Source organism: Rhyacophila brunnea, unplaced genomic scaffold (assembly GCF_057557595.1).
Source record: "Rhyacophila brunnea isolate RB1 unplaced genomic scaffold, BYU_Rbru_1.0 scaffold_16, whole genome shotgun sequence".
Classification (NCBI taxonomy): domain Eukaryota; kingdom Metazoa; phylum Arthropoda; class Insecta; order Trichoptera; family Rhyacophilidae; genus Rhyacophila; species Rhyacophila brunnea.
Genome location: NW_028232816.1, coordinates 25,960,595 through 25,986,108, shown reverse-complemented (window position 1 = coordinate 25,986,108; position 25,514 = coordinate 25,960,595). Strand labels below are relative to the sequence as shown.

Sequence of the window (25,514 nt, the reverse complement as noted above, 5' to 3'; positions counted from 1 at the left end):
ACAAGTGGCTTACCTATATCGGCAATGATCACTCGGATCGTGTCCAAGATAATGATTATTCAACTTGGAAATCATTAAGTTGGTACACTCATCTGATGATGTCAAATTGTTAACCATGTAAGTGAAGTCGTTACACTTTTGGTCGATGAACGGAAACCTTATCAAATCTTCCATGTATCTATCAACGAACCCTGGATTAATAGAATCCCCACTCTTCAGCTTTATGATTAGTTTGAAGGCCAGATTTCTGAGCATATTTAGACCGTAGATTAGCTGTGTGATCGCGTTCAAGAATGGTTTCGTCAAATCGGGGAAAAGGTGTGCATATTTCACCGACAAATCCATATAGGAATAGTTGATTGAGTGCAGCCACGATTGGTACTTCTTGATTACATCATCTCCGTGTACATAAATTTTGGGGTTGAAATAATGAACATTGTGATCCGTCACCATTCTGATCAACTGCGTGCAGATGTCGGACAGTGATTCGTAATGCTCCACTATTAATTTCGGCGATCCGACTGATGAAATGAACCCTTTGAAATCCTGGAATTGAAAATAAATATTAATACTCGATGATTGATGGTACTTGACGGACATTGTTTTATAATTTAAAATAAGCGCCATATCTTTATTTGAAAGACATCACCTGAGACATGCACAATGTTGGATGTGAATGTAGATCAATTTAAAAACAAAAGCGGCTCTATAACTTTTAAGATGGTGAGGTTCAGCCATCAATTAATATATTTAACCTTATACACTAAACTAACAATATACTTTGTATATAACCAATAATAATTATTACATACAATTATTGGTTTTGAACAGCGGCATCAGTTCTAGCAAGCTCTTTTTACTCACTTCGGGGTCATAGTATGCGTATACCAGTGGCGAAGGGTGGAGGTAGGCTTTAAGATCCAACATATATAGTCCACAATAAACTTTGTCATACATACAGTCGAACTTGGTTATTACGATCACGGAAATAGCGAGATCTCGGATGTAATGAGGAAACCTTCATTGACATTTTAGTTTATGGTTTTCTCCACACATTTATTCACTTTTATATTGAGCTACTTCTCAGGTATACCGAGCAAAACTGTTAATGTGTCGATTGTTTAAAAGTGACATTTTCCTAAGCAATAAAATCTGACCGGGAAGTTAACTAGACCGATGCCGCCGGGATCGGATTACGTTTATGACACTAGTTAAGTGTCCAAGTACCAAATTGATGTTTTCGCCGACAACATTGAAAAAGTACCCACGCATATGGTTGAAATTGCATGTAAAAAATCCAAGCTTTGTGAAGTCAGTAGGTATCTACCAGCGCCGGCGGCTCAGCATTCATTACAATAAATAATTTCTTTTGTAGTTTATGAATGCCATGCTTGTTTCGGGGATTTTCACGATGGTTTTCAGATTTTTTATGTTCTATGCTTAAATAGAACGTGGCGAGAAAAAATTGATATAACAATATAACGAGTAATGCTTATAACGAGCAAATTCAGTCGGTTTCATCTTCCTCGTAATAACCAAGTTCAAGTATATTTGTTTTCATTGAAATAAGTCTACAATTTTACAGATGGTGTTGGTTAGTTTTTTAAAATTCAATTAAACACTGCGAAAACCAAGCCATAATAGTAAAAATATAATCGTTTATCTATAAAATATTTTAAATTATGCCAACAGGTTCGCTGCCGCCGGCGCCGAGTGGCCACTCATAGTCGGTGCCGCCGTATCCGATCTGAGCCGCCTGTATAGTAATCACGAAGATGTCATTCTTTCACTGGCACTACCATTGAGTGGTTTATTTCGTTTAGCTGGCATCGTAGTTGAATACGTTACCGATATTTTTCACTAGTCGGTTTTTATTTTGCACCATAATTAGATTTTTATAGACATTGTTCAGCACCTGTGTTTTATAAGGTCCCACCTACCTACCACTTATCATTATCATTTATCATATGTTCAGCAGTGGCAGCGTAAGGTTATTTAGAATATTTTTCAGTATGACTTTATAAAGATAAAAAGTTTTTTAGTCAAACACGCCACTGTTCAAAGAAAATATTTTATTGGTCTTCATATTAGTGTTACACAAATGATTGCTTTGAAATTTGATAGTTTTCATAAAATGGTGAGCACCAAATCCCATAAAAGCAATTAGGGAATCAATAAATTTCGTTTTATCTGAGGCCGTAAAAAAACCATAAAACGAAATTGCATAACACTTTGGAGCATTTTACAAGGGCGGCATTCACAAAACCCACTTGAATGTTTTCAATGCTGAAGGTACTGTGAAAAATTTTATAATTTACGACTTGTTATGACATAACTTATTTATAACAAATACAGTTCACTTTCAAGTTCAAGTGGCAGTGCCGGCGGCTCCGAGCGGTGACATTATATTTTACTGACGTATTTAGATGTTATCGACTAATAAGAAATATTATGAATATAGTCATCACTTATTTTCGTCTACCTTGACCTAATTTTTACGTTTTCGTGGATTGAGACATGGGGTCAATTCCATATTATATAGGGCGGCAGCGAACCTGTTAAACCATACATAATTTTGGATATTTTATAGATAGAATAATAGTATGGTTTGATTTAAGCAGGGCATAATGAATTTTAAAAAAACTAACCAACAACATGTGTAATATGTATTCTTAATTCAACAAAAACAAATAAGTGTGAATAAAAACGTGGACACTATTTAGTCGAATCGCCCATAACTACTATTATGATTCGAGTGCTTAAAGTCAGACAACGTTATCTACAAAAAAGTGTTTTGTTTTTTTTTGAGATAACGTTATTTTACATTTACGGCTACATGATAGTCAAACAACGTTATGTCAATCTTTTCTAATTTCTTATTAAATCGTCAGTAAAGTTTAATGCTAACTACACTAAATAAGTTACCCTTGTTTTCATATTTTTTTAAAACTATCCCTATAAATTTTAACATCATCATAAGCAAGATAAATGTACAATACACAATAAATTATAAAATATTAACATTAGGTTTTAAATAAACATTTCCCTTGTTGAGTTACAAGAATCTAAAATAACGATTTTTGGCTCTCCTGTAAAGTTGCACTTTTACAAAAGTACATGTAATGAGATAAGTATGTCTAATAATAAAAATATCAGACGTGTATGTTAATTTGACATGATAAGGATCTGGGGATGGTCCCTATGAACCCCTAAGATAGAGCCGCCCATGCATGGCAGTGTCTGTGAAACCATTAGTTGCAGGTTCAAACCCCACATCTAGCAAAATTCACAGAGTACAGACCCAATAGGTTGGCCCACAGAACAGATTAAAATATAAATGTGAAAGCAAGTTCTCATAGACCAATACTTTGAAGCCATCTTTGGCTTATGACTTATGTCTGTCAGGCCAATAAATTTAATGCTACCAACATTGAATGCGTGTTTCATTTACGTTACAAACTTTCATGCACGCAACACGTGTTTATAGCATATTTCCCCAAACTCAATAATTAAACCTTGTTACAGCCCCACTCCAAAGGCACCATGCTTCCCATTATTTTAGTGTTCACTGAGGTTAGGCGAATGGTTAACCATTCCTAATTTTAAAAAATCCAATTTGAGGAGATATTAATTACAACATAATTAACATAATTATGACATTACGACTAACGTGCCAAATTTTTTACATGTATGTAGAGTTGGGTAGTTGGGTATTTCCCGAGAAAATTTCAATATTGAGATTCGGGATTTCCCGAAATGATGAAATTTTGAATTCTCGAGATTCGGGATTTTCAGAAAAGAATTCTCGAGATATCGGGGCATTTAAAAAAAAACTGTAAAAATCATAAAATCTGTGTAAAAACAGACAATATCCAAAAAAATATGATTTTTTTTTTTATTTATGTAAGACAAACAAAATAGAAGTAGGAAAACAAAAATAATTCAAAACATTACTTATTAAAATAGGATTTCAAAAAACACAGACTGTCAATCGCTGCGTCTGACAATCGCGTACGTATTTGATACACAAAATTCCCTGATGTTGCAAAAATTGCGCTCATTTTGAGTCGACGTTGGCGTAATTGTATTAAATGCCCCGATCAGTCTTTGAACGTTTTGTATCTTCTGTCCATTTTTTTCATATACAAAATCAATCAAGTTTTTTCAATTAATAATTGATAATAAAGATATCCCGAATCCCGAGGAAAGATTCTCGAGATCCGGGATTTCCCGAAATGTTAAAAATTTTAATTCTCGAGATTCGGGATAGAAAATTTCTCGAGAATTCCCGTCGGGAAATTACCGAAACCCAACTCTCCATGTTTGCCAAAATAATTGAAAATCACTTCAGTAAGCTTGGAGAGACACTTACTTTTGATAAGGCAGAAAAATTGGAATCAGGATGCCGATATGTAGCATTCTTTGACAAAGTTTTAGCCTTTTCCGCTGTCTTCAGTTTGGCCTCAATAAGCGACTCTGCATGAGGATGAATTGCTTTCGATCTCTTATAGAGCGACTCCTTATCGACTGATTCATCGTTTGACTGAATCAGATCTCTTGAGTGGTTCCACGACAGCAAAGATTCACTTTCATTGTTTTCCACAGATATATTTTCTTGAACAACACCCTGAAGGATCTTAACATCGATTAGTGAATCGAGGGTGTGGAGGTCTTCTTCGATATAGTCCAGTTTAAGTCTCTCTTTCTTTGCCGGATCAAATGACCCGACTTGACTTAATATTATCAAATTGCTAGCTGCAAATAACGTCCAGGCTTGTCCGATCCATAAAACAGCGTTGAAATCACTTTTAAAATCAATTTTGGTATTATCATCATGGTCGCTCTTACTTTTCCATTTCTCGATTAACATTAGTTTTATAATGCAGTCACCGAGCCATTCTACTATGTGATTCTTTAAAAGAATAACATTGGTAAAGTAAAACTTGGGTGCATTGTCAATGTGATAGGTATCGTTGATTTTGTTTAAGCAAATTTGAATGATTTCGGATCTAGAAATTTGTCCCCTCGCATGGATCTCTGCCATTTCGTTATTCCTCAACAATGCGCATGTAAGACATAGAACCATCCTTTCGAAATTGACGAGTAACGCTTGCGTATCGAGTAAGCTAAAAAAGAATAAAAAATAATTACAAGAACTTTTTATATATAACGTTTTTAAATTTTCTTGTTGAATCATATAAACTTGACATGACTAGCTTAAACGATCAAAAAAATTTGTACTTGATAGAAATAATACTGTAATGTCATTTTGACATTCATATTGATTTCCATAGTAACTGACGTATATATTAATAATATAGTTTCTAGGACCCCAGACACCTTCCAACCAATAATAGTGGATTGGATTACGAATTTCTTCCGAAATAACTTTTCATACAAAACAGAATTAACTGAAAATGAATTCAATTCTACTTAAAGATGGCTAAATGTATTAAAAAAATGCATTGGCATCGTGTTCTGATATATTCTAAAAGTTTCAAATATCTAGCTAGTCAGGAAGTTAGTTAAAAATCGATTGCAAGATTTGTACTGGACAAAGAACCACCGGACAAATAATAAATAAATAATACGAGCTAAGAAAAACGTTGTAAAATACACATTAATTATCTGAACCCGAGACGCTGGATAATTTGAAAGATGGAAATATATCAGTTGAAGCAAAATGGAATTATATCGCAGCGCGTAGGCATTCAATTACTTCCTCTCCGACGTCGCACACAGCACAGCGTCCACACAGAAGGCAGACAAGAGGTTGTCTGTTCAGCTATTATAAAGCACTGCTGGACCTACAGCAATCATTAGGTTTGGCTCAGTATATTATCTAGCTCGCCTAGTTCAATACATTAGCCTTGCTTGACCTCTGATAAAATATACGCTGTATTTAGTAAGCCCTATCAGAGTTAAGTGAGCTATTAGACTGAACTAAGTACATGATCAAACTTGCCATACGAATTATTATATTATACCCTGTATTAAATTGTCATTATAAACTTTATTAAACCATATACCCTTGATCACATCCCACGACTTCTCAATATAATTTAGGGATGCAATATAACTACCCTGTATTCTTATAGTTTTTATTTTTCATGATAATTTTTTGCAATGAATATCGGTACTACAAAACTTGAAATTCATTATTGAAGTAGAATTAATTCTTATGCATTTTAGATGGACTGATTTTGTTTTTTTTCATTGTATATTATATTTATTGAAAACAAAGCAGTGTATTTGATGAATAGATACGATTAATTGAATATAGAACTTACTGAAAGTTGAGAGATTCTTCATTTAAGGTGACCATGTTCCTCCATAATAATAGATGGAATGTCGCCAACTGTTTTGATCGACTTCGCCATTTTGTCAGAGGCATTGATATAATTGACGATTCGTGGTTATCACCTGTGGAGATTGAAATTGAAAATTCATTTACAGTAAAATACTGTCTTCCATTCGTAATGATCAAAACAACAGTGACCATGGACATATTAACACATTTTGAGCGGGAAGGGTATTTCTACCCGCGCGCCGTACCGGTGTTCGTCGGCGGGACGGGTAGAAATACCTTTTACGCCGGCTCCACTTGAAGTGCGGGAAAGGTATTTCTACCCGATTATTGCATACGAATATTTTATGTCAACGGTTTGAAAATGTTTCAAACTACACACACACCTACAAAAAAAAAAAATTTACCGTCGATTCATTTACTTACACACACACTCTTGCGCAGCCCATATGAGAGCTTGTGCGTAATCAGGAAATTTGTTTAGAGTCACTAAATCAGCCAACTATATTTCTGTAGACGATAAGAATGCTAAAACTATATGCGTCTTCTTTTTACACTTGTTTATTTTTTGATGGGTGAGCAGGAAGACAACATTTTGTGAAATATCGATGTATTCTTTAAACATGGTTTGTTCGCTGTACTGTGAATGCGATTATATGTATATTTTTATGATGTGTGATAAATACATAGGCCTCCTTTTCATACTATAATATTATCCTTTGTGAGCGAGTGAAAAGACGACAATTTGTGATAGACGGAATGCATTCTTCGCACTTGTTGTAAGTGATATTGTGCGGTGCGATAACCCTGGTATGCGAGCGGAGCAATAAATTATAACATGAGTGGAAACCAATATTATTTAGATGTCTGTAATCTACTACGATCTATATTGAATATCAGTATTGAATTTTCAGTCTTGAAATACGGCGCTATAGAACGGGTGTGTTTTTACAAGTGAAATATATTTAAGTAATCGATATTTTATTTAATCTTTAAAAAATGGCTTCAGACAATTATGAAAGCGATGACGAAATATTTGCCGATAATTTGTCTGCCTATTCTGGTGAAGATTTGCCAGAATTAGGCAGCGACAGTAATAGCGACAGCGATAGTGAAGAGTTTCCTCGCACGAGAAGGGTACCAGTGGATACCGTTACAAATCAGTGATTCTGAAGACAGTGAAGTGGAGGAAGAGGAAGTCATGGAATGGTCTGAAATAGACAACCCACCGCAAATTGAACCATTTTTAGGCAACGTTGGTGTTTGCGTAGCACCAAACAATTCTGAAAATGTGATGGATATAGTTAGTTTATTTATTGGAGATGATTTACTTAGCATGATGGTAGAAGAAAGCAATCGATACCGCACACAAAATGAATCCCGAATCAAGAAAATGAAGAAATCTATCAAATGGAAGCCTGTAAATCTTGGTGAGATGAAAAAATTCCTCGGACTAATTTTGCTTATGGGACAAGTTCGAAAAGACACAAGAGATGATTATTGGTCTACTGATCCGAGTATAGAAACACCAATATATTCTAAAACAATGAGTCGTGATCGTTTTAGACAAATTTGGCAATCGTGGCACTTTTCAAATAACGATATCATTACGGATTCCAGCGATCGCCTTGAAAAGATTAGGCCAATTATGACATACCTAATACCGAAGTTTTCTTCGGTTTATAAGCCTCAAAGGGAACTTTCTTTAGATGAAGGTATTATATCGTGGCGGGGAAGACTTGTATTTAAAGTCTATAATGCATCTAAGATAATAAAATATGGTATCCTAGTGCGCATGGTCAGTGAAGCCACTACGGGATACATCTGTAATCTGATCATTTACAGTGGGCAAGGAAGACCACTATTAGACATCATCCAATTGCTTCTTGGTCCGTATTTAAATTTGTGGCATCATGTCTATATGGACAATTATTATAATAGTGTAAAAACCAGTAAAGCACTTTTAGAAAATAAAATTAGGACGTGTGGAACAATGCGAATAAGCCGAGGCTTCCCAGAATGTTTTAAACACGTCAATCTTAGTGCAGGACAGAGTATTTTCCGTCGGCGAAAGGATGTATTGTTACAACTCTGGAAATCAAAGAGAGATGTTCGAATGATTTCAACAATACATCCATCTACCATTTTAGAGAGTCACAACATCGATTGGAATACGAGACTACACATTTGGAAACCGCTATGTGTTATAGAATACAATAAATATATGAAAGGGGTTGACCGTGCGGATCAGTACTCTCTTACTACTCGATCATACGAAGAACAAAAAAATGGACAAAGAGAGTTGTCATGTATTTGTTAAATTGTGCTTTTTTTAATTCTTTTAAAGTTTATAAAGTATTAAATCCGACCAAAAGGCTAACTTACAAACAGTTTTTGCGTAGTATAAGCAAATTTTGGATAGCCGACCATATCGTTGAAACCGACGCAATTTTGGAAGAAGCGGGGCCATCTACATCACGATTACCAAGAAGAGTGGGTAAAAGTGATCATCCTGGTAGGTTATCACTCGATATGAAGAAGCATCGAATGATAAAAATTGTTACAGATGGTAAAAAAAAATACCCACAAAGACAGTGTCGAGTGTGTTCGGTGCACAAAAAGAAAAGTTTGACTAGTAATATGTGTACATTTTGTGACGTCCCCCTACACAGGGGTGAGTGTTTTCATAAATATCATACTTTATCCAAATAATAGAATAATAATTTTTGTGCGGGAATTTATTTATAGTGAATGGAATATTTTTTACGAAACCCTACTGTAAATATGTGATTAGCACTATGTACTTATGTTATTAAAGAAACACAGCACTGAGGAGCAATATACGGTGAGTGTGAATTCCAAATTCCATTAAAAAATAACTGATAGTTTGGAAGATAAGAGCGATTTTTGTAAAATTCGATTTTATTTAAATTTCCGCTGGTTTTCGCCCGCTGCGTGTACCTGTGCGTTTGTACTGAGGCCCGCGCAAAATGTGTTAAAATGATTTAAAGATCATATTTGCATGATTTTTAAGAAGAGAATGTATCACGTCGGGATTAATGAGTAGTTATTTATTACCTCGGTTACTCTAGTGGTTTCTCAACCTTTTTACGCCTGTGGACCTCTAATGCAGAAATAAATATTATTTGTACAGTACTATCTGAATTTTCCGGCGATGCTCAGGTGGATAAAAAGGTAATACCTAAATGAAAGATATTTGTGAAATTTTCAAATTCAAAATAAAAAAATGTAATTTTGTAATATTACGATTTTATTACGATTATATAAAAAACATTAAAATGGATTAATAAAAAATTAATATTAAAATTCTAGTGGTAATTAAAATAATCTAAAGTCAGTAAATATAAATTCTGGATTTATGCGAAATGGTTTAAATAATTTAATCCGAAATCTGATGCTACTTCTTTGCTATATTTGCAAATCGCGGCTTCAGTGCTGTTTCCGAGACGAAGTATAGGTATTTTGGAAACCAAAATTGTTTAAATTTTATCATCTCTGAAGAGAATGTGCATATAGGAGAAATTGTTAATGAGGAATTAGATTCCGATTATGAAATGTCTGAAGAGGACAGTGACCATGACATGAACGATACGGAATCGGAAGAACCGATAGAATTCTTGCGATCATGGAGAACAGGACCTCACATTCCTACAATCCATTGATCTGGCGTGACGTCGAATAACTTAAGTGAAACTGAGTGTCTTTTTTTGAACATTTTTTAAATGCCAATATTATGTCAGCAACCATCCTTAATTGGACTGATACAAGAGTGCCAGAGCTCTATACATTTTTTGCTGTCTTCATGTTTATGACACAAAATAAACATACATCAATAAAGCAGCATCGGAGTACCGATCCCTACCTCCATGCGGACATTTTTGGAAAAATTATGTCTAGGAATCTGTACCAGCTGATTGACTTGGTAAGGTGGAGGAAAGCACTTATAGTTATCGCGCAGGGAAAACGGTGCAGATCTCTGATTAGCTACGGACAAAATGGCGTCTTAGTAGAGTGGTGAGTGATTTTGTAATGCCGATGTTTGTTATCGAAGTTATTTCTGCATGTGGCATTTTTGGTGTGTGGACACATTCTTTCTTAAGAAACACTGGTCTAGATAATTGCATAGAGTAACAATGGAATAAAGGCACTGGAGTGCATGACTAATGATTGATTCTTTTACCTTTGCTATCAATGAACTGATTTTGAACGACTAGCTTCACAGCGTTCTGCGTGAGGTGCGGAAAGCTCATGGAACGGGATTGATTGACCTCCATCTGTAAATCTTCATTGTCGATCTTCTTCAAAGAGGGAAACTCATTGAGTAGCATCTTCTGCCAGTAGTTGGGGTTAGTGGTGGGCGACACCGCCACCTGCTTCGACATCTCGTCCCACATCTCTGAAGAAGACTGCATCATACTGATGAGGAAAAAGTCATGAATTTATCCATTCCATTTATAATCCAAACAATTGAATTTAATAAAGCTGAAAATAAATTATTTGGATTCCAAGGGATAACTTATGTATAGTAGAACCTCGATTATGTGGACTAATTAGAGATGAGAATGATGCGGATAATAATAAATCTAAATATGTACATAATCAAAACAATTCCTACTGAGCAAAGAATTTGCACTATAAATAAAGAGTTTTAGCCGGCTCGCACATCAGCCATAAATCAAACCTTCTAGGAACGTCGCTCCGATGTTGCATAATATGAAGGCTGTGCACATAGGCACCAAGCGACAGTCGTGTGTAACCTGTCGAAACGTGAATATGTATGGGATGCGGCGACCGGCGAACCGGTATAGGAATGATCAATTCGTAGTGAGTGGTGTATGCAGTATATGTACTGGCATTTTTGACTCGCAACCCGAGACACATGCGATTTGTTGCTAGCAGCACTAATGTTTTTTTCCAACTAAAAAGTCACATACCACCAATGCGCGGAGCTCCATTTGGCAATGTGTGTTTTGTGAATAACGATGACGTCACATCGACACGTTGTAAACGAGATGAGTTTAAATGTGAGAGCCGGCTTATACGTTATTTCTGTTATAACATTTGAAATTATTTTGCAAACGCATGAAGTATGGTTAAATTGGTAAACTCTACAAATATTAAGATCGCTCAGTTGCCGATCTGATTTTCTTACATACGCAATGGTGGCCATTTTTTTTGTTCATTGTAATTACTTAGTCGAATGCAGTTATAAACGGTTTTAAAAAAATTTTGCATGATTTTTCAACTAAATAATAATGCCGAAGCGTAGCTGTTTATCTGCTCATCATGACAGATTTTTTTTATATGCCCTGCAAATAAATGACATAGCAGTAGTGTGAAGTTTTCTGCAAATGAATGTGCAATGCTGTCACTTGTAGCTAATTTCATGTGTGGACCAGTGGTCCTTTTTTTTTGGTTCAATTTTATACTTTTAGGCTCTATCTTTATAGAAGTGGGTGTTCGACATATTTCCTACCGGAATATAGTTTATTCATACAAGTTTATTGATGCTTTTTTCTGAAGCTCATGATCATAATTAAATCAGAATATCAAGGTTCTACTGTAATTAAAATTCTCTCAATAACCGAGAATGGAATTGGAAGAACCTCCAAAGCCACATAATCGCTGGCCACGGTGACCTCTGAGACCTAAGCAATAAAGATAAAATAACATAAAACTTACCTAATAATCTTTTCATTATCCGGATTCTCTTGGATAAGAGTCAAGTCCGATAATAAACTATGTAATCTGACAGGCAATGCCGGAGCGCTGTCGATCACTTCAGATAAATGGATTAGAATTTTATTCGAAGGTAGATTTCGCTTTGGTATCTGATCGTGTTCAGTGAGCGATGGAAATTCCTTGGCCTTAAAATGTCTCAAGAAACACTCAAAAAGTTTCATTTTATAGAGATTGCACATTCTGAGAATCAAGTATTCCTTAATGGGCCACAGTTCAATTCCAGCATATGAATCCGCCGTCAGCTCCGTAATACTCTGAATGTTTACACCGGGGCCCTCCTGTCCGAGTTGCGGGACAATTTGGTCGCTGTCCACGAATAATTTATGCGTATCATTATTTTCGACATCCGAAAGGGCATCTTCCAGATCGTCATCAGGGAAATTATATGCATTTTTGATACTTTTTAATACACGTTTATACGCTGTATATTTTCCAACATGAATGTTTAAAAATTCACCAATTGTTAATGTGCACTTTTCATGTTTTAAAATGGTCGCCTGAGATATGAATACATCACGATTTTGACAATTATTACTCGTCGCTTCGTTCGGAAATCTGGCTGGCTGTCCGAAAAATCTTCTGAAATGTTTACATAATAATCGCAACGGAGATTGAACAAAACGATCGGTCTTCTCTTGGAACATTTCGAAATTTGACGATGATAGATTTTCCCCGCCAATTTCTATCAATGCGTCTCTGAGATGTTTTTTCATCCACTTGTAGTGAATATTTAAATTTAATACGGTGCTGTCTCTTAGGATGGATTTTTTATTCGATACTGTCTTCATCAGCGGTTCGTTGCAGGCGGTGTGAAACCGATTGCGCCAACGCAGAAACTGGACCATCTCGCACCAAATATCATTAGAAAGATCAATTTTTTCATTGCTAACAAAATCGAGCAATGTTTTCTCCAATTGCTCGAAAACGATCGAGCAATTTGTCAGGACAGGGATCTGAAAGACTTCTATAGTTTTTCCCGTCAGAACATTCGTAGAATAATCCAGAGCGCTCAGTGCTTTTTTTTTATTCCCATAATCATAATCTTGGAGAGCTTTGATCGTGAAGTAATACAGTAAAACCGACAACTTATTGCAGTAGTTTCTGTTGAAATTGTCGCCCGGTTGAGAGAGCTCCGGTAAAAATTCTAAATCCCACGGGTAATCGTTCAACTGATCATTTGACGCGTACGTAAAAACGAGATCGTACAGTGTTCCATTAAGGCTGTGTAGCCAAGACTGAACATTTTTACAATCGAGAAAGTCAGGGCTCGAGTACAAATAATTTAAATAGTTGTAGCGTAACTCGTAGTCATTCTTACTGGACAAATGGTAAAAATGAAAAACTAAATAGGCAATTTTGTGTAAATGGTCTGGAGTGACAGGAGCAGATAGAGATTTGAGCGCCATCTTCAGCAAAAATGCTTGCTGCTTGACAATCTCTAATTTGGACACTGTCTGCAGACTGACAGTGGAGAATGTATGCTCTTCGAGATGGTAATCGTTGACTTTTGCATCGGTTTCCACGATACTCTCCAGTGCTGTTAGCATTCTGTTTTTATGTTCGGCTATTGTCTGATTGGTCGTAATGAAGTCGGTTGCGATTCTAGATTTGATGTAAACATCCGAAAAACTGTTGATCACTGAATCTTTGATACTTTCCCCTCGAAGTATTTGTTGACTAGTCAAAAAGGCTGCCTGAAGCAAATGGCACTGAGATGGTTTGTCGTAACCTTAAAAAAATCAATTACACCAACATCAACATAAAAAATATGAGTGTTCTTTGCATTAAAGTAATATGTAAACCGGTTTGTTTATGTTGTAAACATGCTTTCATAATTCTTAAGGGCACACATGCTTACCTAGAGTTTCTGTTTTTTCATTTAAAGTTGAACTATGACATTGAATACTAGGTATAATTTTTAAAGTGAAAGTGATATTATGTTGCATCTCTTTTACGCATGCTAATATGATTAAAGGGTTAATCTTTCTCTTTCTGTCACATCTGAATTCGATAACAAATAATTAAACATTGGACATGCGTTTTACGTACGTGGTTGTGCTTTACGAATTAACAAAATAGATTTGTACATAATGAAATACGTAATACATTTGGTAAAATACACACATTGTTTGTTTCTCTATTAACATTAACACTATTTTATTTCAGGCATATTTAAAATGTTTATGCTATTTTTAAATTTATCATTTAACTGGCTAAATAATAAAATGCACTTTAGCCTTTACGACTTGTGGCTAGCTTCAGGTGCATGTAAACTATTGTAAACGTCACTTTTTATAATGGATTCTAAAATGATAATAATACCTTCTCATATAATGCGATATTTCAAAAAGTAAGTAAAACAAATTTAATGATTATTATAGTTGTATTTTGTGTAATACATTGTATCATTTATGCATTATTATCATCTATGTCTTATAATAGACATAGATGATAATTATTAAAATTTGATAATTTAGTGATTAGTCCATATCATTTTGAGGTTATGTGCATTGTTAATATTTGCGTTTTCGTCTCATAATGTCATTACTTTAAGATGTTTTTTTAACATTATACCTGTTATGATTACATTATTTTCAGAATACTTTTGCAGTAGGGACATCGAAGAATCAAATGTTTAATCAAATAAATTACAAAAGCAAGATAAATCGCTGAGGCTGTAATTTTATTTGCCAGTTACCAAACAGCATCTGTTTAGAAACAGGTAACTAACCCGTAAATTAAATATTATTATACTAGCTATCTGATTCTATACAGTGATTCCCAACTGGGTTCTGCGAGCAGTGTAGTATATATCAGTTTTTTATGAATTTACTTGCATACGTCCATTGTAAAAATAAAATGCAATAGTAAATTACATTAATATTTTTTAATAAAAATCGTAAGGGCGAAAATGTCTGCTTGTAGGTGACAATTTTCTTCGGTGTGTCACTGCTTCCGCCAACCAGACGAGGTTAAAAATCACTGTTCTAAAAACTATGTACTTAATATTTTTTACAGATTCGGATAACATCATTACTGGTCAATGGGTTCATATGAATAAGACGGAACAAATGGAACAAAATAAATCTATACTAAGCAACCGATACACATGCGAGTAACTCGTAAGGGTCATCAGCTCTTTTCAACTGACTTTCCGGACATGGTGTAGGCCGTGTAGGGGCAGAGGAAATCACATGGCGCAAGTCACCGGAATGCCAGAACATGCCCCATGAGCGTATTTTAGTAGGAGTGGCAAAAGGTGGAAGTAGGCTGTTAAAATCTGACATAAATAGTGTACACTAAACTTTGTCATTCAAACGTATTTGTTTTTATTTAACTAAGACTGCAATGTGTAGATAGCGTTCGTTAGTTTTTAAAATTCAATCAAACCTTGCATGATTCATGCCACTGTAGATAATAGTCAAAAAATATTCATTAATCTATAAAACATCATGCCGATGATATCGACATCATTGCCATATCAGAATTGGCGCTAAAAAAAGGCATTCACAGCACTAGAAGCCTCTGCCAAAAGAATGGGCTTACAAATAAACGAGGCAAAAACTAAATACATGCCTGTCTATGTCACACCACGAGAAGGCGCACCAAAGTTAGATATTGGTGCATACAAGTTTGATACAGTCGACAGTTTCATATACCTTGGATCTCTTGTAACTCGACATAATGATATTACAGAAGAAATCAACAAGAGAATCATGTCTGCGAATAAATGCTACTTTGGCCTGTTAAGACATTTTAAGTCCCGCATACTATCTCGCCGAACTAAAAGCACTCTTTACAAGACACTTGTAAAGCCAGTGCTCACTTACGCATCGGAAACCTGGACATTAACTCTGCGAAATGAACGAGCCCTGAACATCTTTGAAAGAAAAATTCTCCGCCGTATATATGGACCGATCAGGGATGGCACCAATTGGAGGAGAAGATATAATGCTAAGCTCTACGGGCTATACGAAGATTGCTGCGCAGTTCAATCAATTAAGATTGGGAGACTGCGATGGCTAGGTCATGTGCACCGTATGAATGACAATGAACCGGCAAAGAAAGTGATGTCCAGCAATCCAATAGGACGTAGAAGAAGAGGGAGGCCAAAGATTCGCTGGTTGGATGGAGCTTTCAGTGACTGCCGTATTCTGGGGGTACCAAATTGGAAAGCTTCCACACTAGATAGGGACAGGTGGAGGGAGCTGTTGGAGGAGGCTAGGACCCACACCGGGTTGTCGCGCCCCTGATGATGATGATAAAACATCTAAATGTATGCAATTAAACCATGGAAAATTTTATAGATCGAAGAATATTTTTAATCGATTATGGTGTAGGTAGGCCTGAATGAATTTTAAAAAAAACTAACCGACGCAATCTGTAATATGTATTCTCAATTCAATGAAAACAAAAAAGTATGACTGAAAAACTATTATGGTTTAGAGTTCGGATAGAGCGTCGACAGCTTCAAATACTTGGAGGTACACATCACGGGATGGAATATTGCAGAGAGAGCTTGCTATCCGAATGGGAATGTCTGGATCAACATTCAACTCGATGCGGAGTGTCTGGGATTCAAGATTGTACTCACCAAATACCGCCTATTCGACGCTTGCATTCTGACGGTGCTGCTTTACGGTAGCGAATCATGGCACTTTACGAAGGCTCAGAGCAAAATTATACTGAGCTTCGAAAACAGATGTTTGCGATGGATATTGGGTGTGCGGTGTATGACTTTAGGAGGAACGAGGAGATAAGAGAACGCACCAAGCAGCCTCACGTCACACTGAGAGTGAAGAAGCGACGTTGGACCCGGCTCGGTCACGTGCTGCGGATGCCAGAAGAGAACTTCAACCTGGCTTGCCTGTTCTTCAAGACAACCGGATTCCGGCGTCCTGGAAAGCCGCTAAATACTATCTATAGAGTGTATACGGCGGACTGGAATGCTGCAAGAAAACTAGCGAGCAACAGGGATTTTTGGAGGCGCCTCGTGGTGTCCATATGCTCCAACTAAGGGGCGGATATGGCCGAAGTAGAAGATGGAGTAGGCAGGGATTATTTGAATTTTATAAACTAACCTGCACCATCTGCAAATTGTATTCTTAATTCAATAAAAACAAATAAGTATGGCTAACAAAGTTAAGTGTGCATTATTTATGTCGAATTTTAATAGCCTACCTCCATTTCTCGCCGCTGGTTAGTCGTATATTTTCTATATCGTATTAGGTACTAGCTAGAAAAGCGTTAAGCTAACATGTGTATACATAGTTACTTATCATCAAGCATCCGAGCTTCTCGCATGTGTATCTGAGCCTATACATACTTAATGTACTAGGTAGCTATTCTTTGTTTATATGTTTTATAGACTTCTATTCAACATCACTCCATTTTTTGTCCATCCTATAACTATTTTGGACATAATTGTTTAATTTCTTGGCATTCAAATGTTTTAAATTCGTAATTTTAACTTTATTTAAAAAAAAAAAAAAAAAAAAAGGCTTCAAGTTCTCTGAGAGTTGTATATTATTAACATAAAGCTATTTAGATATAAAAAAATATCCAGTAGAATGATTACATTGTGCAAAGGGAATGATAATTGATCACAATCCATCTCAAGTTTAAGATATTAGTTCATATTATTTATGTGATACATCATTAATTAAATACCTACTCTACATGAAAATTGACATGTGTCTTCCCTACCTACAAATGACCATAATTATTATAAAAATACGCAAAATGTACTTTCGCGAGATAATTACCAAATGTAAACCAAACTTTTCTGTGAAATGTGGACTTTTCAAATATGTATGTTTTATGAATAATTGTGTCAAACTATAAATAATAATTTAGAACCTTTGTTTTATTAATATTTCCTTGTATTAATACATTGTATTAATATTTCCAATTTCTCTCCTTCTTGAAATTTCCAGCCATTGGATAATGAAAACGCGGCATTTTGTGTAAGTAGGTATAAATAAATGCATTAATATTGTTATATAAAGAACTAAAAAGGTTGAAAATTTCGCATTCCCGCTCAAATAAATTTACGTGAAATTTTCGAAATTAAATGGTTAGTTTTTTTCAAAAAAATATTAAATTGGAAAATATGTACGGGCATCCATTATTATGTCATTTGATGAAAGTATTCTTTAAAATCATCTCATCAATCAGTCAAAAAAAAAAAAATATATCAGTACCTAACCTAGGTAGATTCATAATTTGGGACAATACATCGCTAAGTAAAAAATATAGCTATTTTCACTTCGCGATGTGTTTGAGGTGTTCTAAATTATATAAGTATGTTTAATAACAAATGTGAAATTCGTAAAACCTCATGTGTATTATTTATTTAATAAAAAATAGTTAAACTAGTACCTACAGCTGGTGAAAATACTCATTTTATCACATATTTACTAAAATATCAATCCAATAATATTTTAGTAGATATGGCAACACATGACGACCCGATAAATTTCACTGAAATAAAAAATCTATCACAACTAAAAAAATACCTATCCTATTGTACAATCATAATAAATTAATTTTGAATATAGAGCAAGATAGTAATAGAAAGGGACAGAAAACCGATTGCTATGTTGCAATATTAGGGACAAATAGATTGCAACAGTGTAAAAATATAGATGGATATATGATTTAGTATGACATGACGTAGAATTGACGCAAATACAAATTTCTTCAGATGTTTTTTGCTATTGTCTTCTTCTGTCAAAATATGTTTTCCTTTTGAATAATATGTTCGAATGTGTGTTTGTTTCGCCTATTTTTGTGTTCAATTTGTAGCATTCACTTTTATAAACATATTTTTGTACAATACTTGTGTGTTGGCGTATTTTTTTGGTCATATAAAGTGAAAATAATACCAGCTAAAGATTCCATACATCTTACACCAATTCGCAGGCGGGTCTGACGGATATCAAGATGGTCGAATATTTCGTGGAAACAGTTGTTTTAAAAAGGTCTCTATTTAGTATTATAAATTTATAACTAACAAGATATTTCATCATTTATTCAATGATTAATGATAAACCTTCTGATACGTAGCTTTATATTATTTCGTATGTCTATAATTGTAGCATATTTAAATAACAAAATGTCCACTCGCTTCCATTAGATTTAGAACCAATAGAAACTGCAAATATTATAATTATACTGAATATATTTTACTACATTATGTTTTATAACATTACAACTATCTATAATAAATCGTTTGAGATAATAATTAGGGGAAAAATTTGTCATCATCACAGCCTATTAATGTCACAAAAATATGGCTTCGTTCTCAATTATCACGTTTCACGGTTTCAAAGAATATTATTTTACGTCATAAAAATACTTTATGTAGTTATCAAATGTTTTACATAAATATTTGACGATGAATAAGCTTCATAATTATATAAATAGTTTTTCTACAAATCTTACGTACTATTCAGGCTTAACCTCTGAAAATACCAGAAAATAGCTGACATGGAACACCTTCCCCCTTAATAAATTCAAATCAGAGCATCTTATAAAGGATCAGAGCATCCGAATACTGGGTACGCAGAGATAAGAAAGCAGGTCATGCAGCTTTCCGTCACATTGAAGATGAATAAGCTACATTGGACCTGGCTCCGCCGCATGTTACTACAGATGTCTCGAGAGAATCTACCTGGCCTGCCTTTTCATCAAGATAGCCATATTCTGTGAGTATTATATTAGGCCACTAAATACAGGACACAGGGTGTATATGGCAGAGCTAGGAATGCTGACATTCTTGGAAGCACAGCGTGAGGTTCATTTGCTGTATGAGGAAGATGAAAGAAGAACTAAAATTAATAATGAGTTGTCACATACCGTCAATAAACGAGCACATCTTTTGGTGGGCCAAAATAACCAGATTCTTGCATTGCGGCGGTAGACCGGTAGAGGAAAGCATTGCTGACATATCCAAAACGGGAACCGTGTCGGTCATCGCAGACCCGGGAGTTTCTTCTGATCCAACAATGTATATCTCGACTCCACGATTGCGCATAGCTCTAAAGATGACAATTATATGTCTACATAACAATTTCAACAATCAAAATGTGAATTAGGTTAGGTTGTTAGTGTACATAGTTTTACGTCGTCCTGGACGTGTGCTTCGAGGTACTGGTGGACTGAGTTCAATTGTATTATCAATCGACTACAATAATTACAATCTGATACAAGACCGATTCGGGTCCGGAAATTTGTATGTATACAGTTTGCCGTAACACAGTTCATCATGAGATGTTCTATCGGAAATAGATGACCGTATAAAATATTAAAATCAATTCCTTACCTAAATAAACCTCTTAAAAATACGTTATAAAAATCACCAGAAATGCAATCATGATATCGTATAATTTGTATAAAATTCTGGTAGGTTCTCGTATCAAGTTGTACCTATCAAATATCTGATTATAATTACAGCGTTATTATCAAACATTTGATGCCAATCAATATCAAAATTAATGTTCTTGTTGAATCAAATAAAACTGGAACAGTACTGTCTGCAATGCTCCACGAACAACAGGTTTTTTAATCTCAAGATAGCTCATGGTCAACTGTGCTGGGGCAAAATCCAGTGGCGAAGGGTGGAGGTAGGGTGTTAAGATCCAACATAAATAATGCATACTAAACTTTGTCAGTCAAATGTATTTGTTTTCATTGAACTAAGACTACAATTTACAGTGTTAGTTTTTAAAATTTAATTAAGCCCTGCGTAATCCAAGCCATAGTAGATAATAGTAAAAGAATAATCGTTTTATCTATGAAATATTTAAAATTATGCCATTAAACCATACATAATTTTTGATATTTTATAGATAGAATAATAATATGGTTTGATTTACGCAGGGCTTAATGAATTTAAAAAAACTAACCAACACCATCTGTAATATGTATTCTTAATTCAACGAAAACAAGTAAGTATGATTGAAAAAGTGTGCACTATTTTGTCGGTCGCCCATAGCATACCTAAACAATTATGGTTTTGTTTACGCAAGGTTTAATTGAATTTTGAAAACTAATCAGCACCATCTGCAAATTGTATTATTAATTCAATGAAAACAAGTATGACTGACAAAGTTTAGTGTGGACTATTTATGTCGAATAATAACAGCCTACCTCCACCTCTCACCACTGGCGATATGTAATACATACAATTTACATGTAACCAGACCGATTATCAATTGACTCCATTTACTTTCTCTGCTCAGTCACTGCTCTTATTTTTTATCACTAGATGTCTCTATAATTTAACTGTCTCAAAGTCTTTTATGAGATTCAAAACAAATTCGTTATAAATTACCTGGATATTTCTCCATTTTTGGGGTCCATGGTGAAGAACATCCTGAAATCTGGATGAGGCTTTATGTCATTGACGGCGCCACCCCTTTCTGGTATGCTGAGAACACCGTTTGGTTCAAGTAACCCATTGAGCCTATCCAAAACGGCTGATGAACACAAGTTTACGTTGTCTATGAGTAGCCAACTGCCATCCAAAAGACACTGAAAACATTAAAAAGATACATGAGTGAAACACAAAACATCTCAATGTTTCGGGATACTTAAATGTCAAATACATTATCATCACGTTATGTGCTTACACATGCTGACACAGTAAGCTACTGCTACATGAAAAAAGTGTGCAATGCCGCTTTCTTGGTATTTAAAATGTTATCAGACTGACGCTCCCATCCCGTAGCACATTTTAAACCTTTAAACGAACATTGTCACTTACGTCACTCATCATGAACCGCACAAGTCGGTAAACTTTTTTTCTATATTCTGCAGGCTTATACATTTTAAACTCACATCAAAATCGCGTGTTTTTAGTTTTTAGTGGTTTTTCTCTGTGGATTTTCTATTAAATTATTAGCTATGTTTGTTGTTTACATCTATTATCTATGGTATGCTGGTTGGGTTCTGTTCAAAATATTATCTATGAATGCAATATCGCAAGTAGTTTTAACATACGCACACGTAGACTGTGAAAATTAATTGAAATTACCATGAATAACGAATAATAATTCAAAATATTAATAAATTAGAGTTGGCAGTTTCCATAATTGAATTTATAGATAGTTTGTGCTCATTCGAAATATTTTGAGGAATGACGAAACCAGACTAAATTTGTCGGCATGCCAGCATGTGACAGCACGTGACGTGATCATAATGTAATCACAGCATTATTTTCAAAACAAACAGGTTAGGAATTAAACAAAAGATAGTAAGTATACATATTTGTTTATTTATACAATCTTCAGAGGTTATTTCATAACCCATCTCAATATACCTAGTTAATTTTATTGACATTGTGTAGGAATTTGTGATTTCAAGGATAGCGAACACAACAGATGAAGCCATAAAATTTGACGCAAGTTCGATTCGCAGTGTGCGTCACGATTTTTTTAGTGAAATATCTATTACAAAAAAAACATGAAGTCAATAAATTGAATCAGTAAAATACTGAAGATACAAAAAAAAAATTCAAATTCAGATCCCGTCTGACTGTCCTAAGACTTTTTTTCAGTTACTTACACTACAGCCTACCTTCCTTCAACAGGCACCTTTTGCCAAAACTATGTGCTCTGACTGAGGAACAGAATATGCATATACCTTGACAAGCAGAGAGTCGACCCATTCAAACTTTCCTCCTGCGTTAATACTGCCTTTCTTCAAGACCATCGCATTCAATCGCTGCAATCTCTCCAGGGTATCGGCAATGGTAAAACTCAAATCATTGCCTTTATTTTTATCACTCAAATGGACCATGAGGGTTTTCAGGACGCCCTGTCGCAAGTTAAACATCTTTGTTTCTTCTTCCATGGTATGCACAACATTTGTATCTAAAAATACAAATTACAGAAATTAATATTGGATTTCAAAATATATCTTGGAAAAGCCTCAAGAACATACCTGTTTATAATTTAAGAATAATTTATAATATATCCTTGGTGAAGAAAATAATATGTATGTACGAGGGTGGGTCAATAAGTCCTTAGAAAAGCCAACAGGTGGCGCGACTAGTACTGTAAGCGGTTTGTTTTCATGCAGCGGCACTACCGATTCAGTATGCTGCGAAGTTTCAATCAGATTGGTCGGGTTGTTGTGTGTTTCTCGTACATTTAAAAAAAAAATTTGCTTGTGGAAAATGGAAAAATGGAAAATGGAGAAAATTGAGTTTAGAGCTGTTATTAAACATTTTAATATAAAAGGGTTAACAGCAAAGGAAATAAAAAATGAGTTGGATTTAGTTCACGGCATATCTGTTCCTTCACTTGCAACTATTTATAACTGGTTAAATGAATTTAAACGTGGTCGTACATCAACAAAGGATGAACCACGCTCAGGACGTCTTGTAGAGGTGACTACACCAGAAATGATCAATAAAATCCACGATATGGTGTTAAGTGACCGAAGATTAAAGTTGAGTGAGATAATTGAGGTTTCAGGGATCTCAAAAGGTAGCGTCATTTCTATTTTACATGACAAATTGGGCATGAAAAATATTTCTGCAAGATGGGTGCCGCGTTTGCTCACAGTCGACAATAAACGCAATAAGGTGGTGGCCTCTAAAGCCCTGTTGTCGCCCATGCAACGCAATCCGGATGAATTTTTTCGTCGCTTTGTGACTGTAGATGAAACATGGATACACCACTATACTCCCGAGACGAAAGAACAGTCAAAGCAGTGGATTGCGAAGGCAAACCATGTCCAAAGAAGGTGAAAACCGTAAAATCAGCTGGTAAGGTTATGGCTACTGTATTTTGGGATGCACGTGAAATTATTTTCGTTGACTATTTGGAAAAAGGAAAAACAATAACAGGGGATTATTATGCATCTTTATTGGACCAGCTAAAAAACAAAATTGAAGAAAAACGGCCTCATTTAAACAGGAAAAAAATCCTCTTTCATCAGGACAATGCCCGTGTTCACACATGTTTACGATCAATGGCTAAAATTGAAGAATTGAAGTTCGAATTGGTCGACCACCCACCGTATTCGCCAGATTTAGCCCCCAGTGACTTTTTCCTTTTCCCAAACTTAAAAAAATGGCTAAGTGGACAACGTTTTTTTTCAAATGAAGAAGTCATCGATCGGACAAATGCTTATTTTGAGGACCTTCCGAAAACTTATTTTTCTGACGGTTTAAAAAAAATTGAGAAACGTCTAACCAAGTGTATTGAGCTCCAAGGAGATTATGTTGAGAAATAAAAAAAAAATACAAAAATAAAAACTGTTTTAATGCTTTTTTCTAAGGAATTATTGACCCACCCTCGTACGTCCACATTCGAGACAGGGTGAATTTTTCAGAATCACTTAAAAAGGCACACTGATTACTAAAATTGATATAACTCATCAAAAAAACAAAATATGATTAAAATTGTTTGATTTTCATCATGTCCCGCATCCTGTAACAGCGGCGCCAAATTGGCGCCTATTGAGTCCAATGGGTTAACAGATTTTTTGTTTTTATGAGAAATGGATTTTAGTCACTTGCTCAATGATAAGTATGTTACTACAGTTATTTTACCCCTATCATACTCAAAAGTGTCAGCTATGTATGGGTTTTCCGAGATTTTACAAATTATTTCAAGGATTCTATCAAAACAAAATCAAAATGTAATGGAATCAACGCCTTAACAACTAATTTGTTTGGTGTGAAATAATGTAAAAACTAACTTGTATATCCCATGGTTTTATACGCTTCCCATTTCTTCAAGATTTGTGTTGCCTCAACATATTCTTTGGACAGCAGGCAACGCTGCAAGGTGGACATAAGAATTGTTTCTACTTTCGTTGAGATGTCCTCGAGGTGTCGATTGTAATCCGCCTGAAATAATAAAGAAATGCATTAGCAAAGATCGCCGACCCATAGTATTAGTAATTTGGCCTTATATGAGGTGGAGGTAGTAAAGGTCGTTGTTGCGTGGATGTTTGGAGGAGAGTTTATTGATTGTTACAAGTATACACTGAATACAATAAGGATAATAAAGTGAGATTATAATCGTGGATACGGATGTACTGGTGAGATCGATTTGATCAAGATATTGATTATATTAATGAACAGATACTTGATTCGAGTGGAATGACGATTGACTATGTCGAGTGAAGGACTCATGATAATAGTAGTGTCCCTCGTGACGGACCCGATGAGTTGAGTGAGAATTCCTGCATTGTCCTTTAACCCGGCCGCCGCGTAAGTTTAAACATGACAGTAGCTCCGTCTGCGGTACGGTTTTTCTAAATGCTTTGCTTCGCTGTATTATGATAAATACGGCAATTAAAAATAGCTGGTATTACTGTTATCATGCCTAGATACATAAGGTTCGAAGTGCCACACTAAAAAATAGAATCGATTGTTGAATTTAGCTGTGTTTACTTGAATAAAAACGTCCATAGTCCAGTGAAC

General features: G+C 35.1%; 1 protein-coding gene across 2 annotated transcripts in view; it reads right to left on the bottom strand.

Annotated features, from left to right (window-relative positions):
* Positions 1–25,514, bottom strand: part of LOC147074559 (midasin) — a 97,649-nt gene that overhangs the window by 40,470 nt on the left and 31,665 nt on the right. For both annotated transcript variants that reach the window (XM_085943382.1, XM_085943383.1), the window contains exons 12-20: positions 24,785–24,935; positions 22,718–22,947; positions 21,408–21,607; positions 19,931–20,112; positions 12,011–13,799; positions 10,509–10,744; positions 6,291–6,423; positions 4,373–5,126; positions 14–546 (exon numbers count right to left, since the gene is read on the bottom strand). In XM_085943382.1, the coding sequence (XP_085799508.1) occupies positions 14–546; positions 4,373–5,126; positions 6,291–6,423; positions 10,509–10,744; positions 12,011–13,799; positions 19,931–20,112; positions 21,408–21,607; positions 22,718–22,947; positions 24,785–24,935 (4,208 nt within the window). The remainder of the gene's footprint in view (positions 1–13; positions 547–4,372; positions 5,127–6,290; positions 6,424–10,508; positions 10,745–12,010; positions 13,800–19,930; positions 20,113–21,407; positions 21,608–22,717; positions 22,948–24,784; positions 24,936–25,514) is intronic.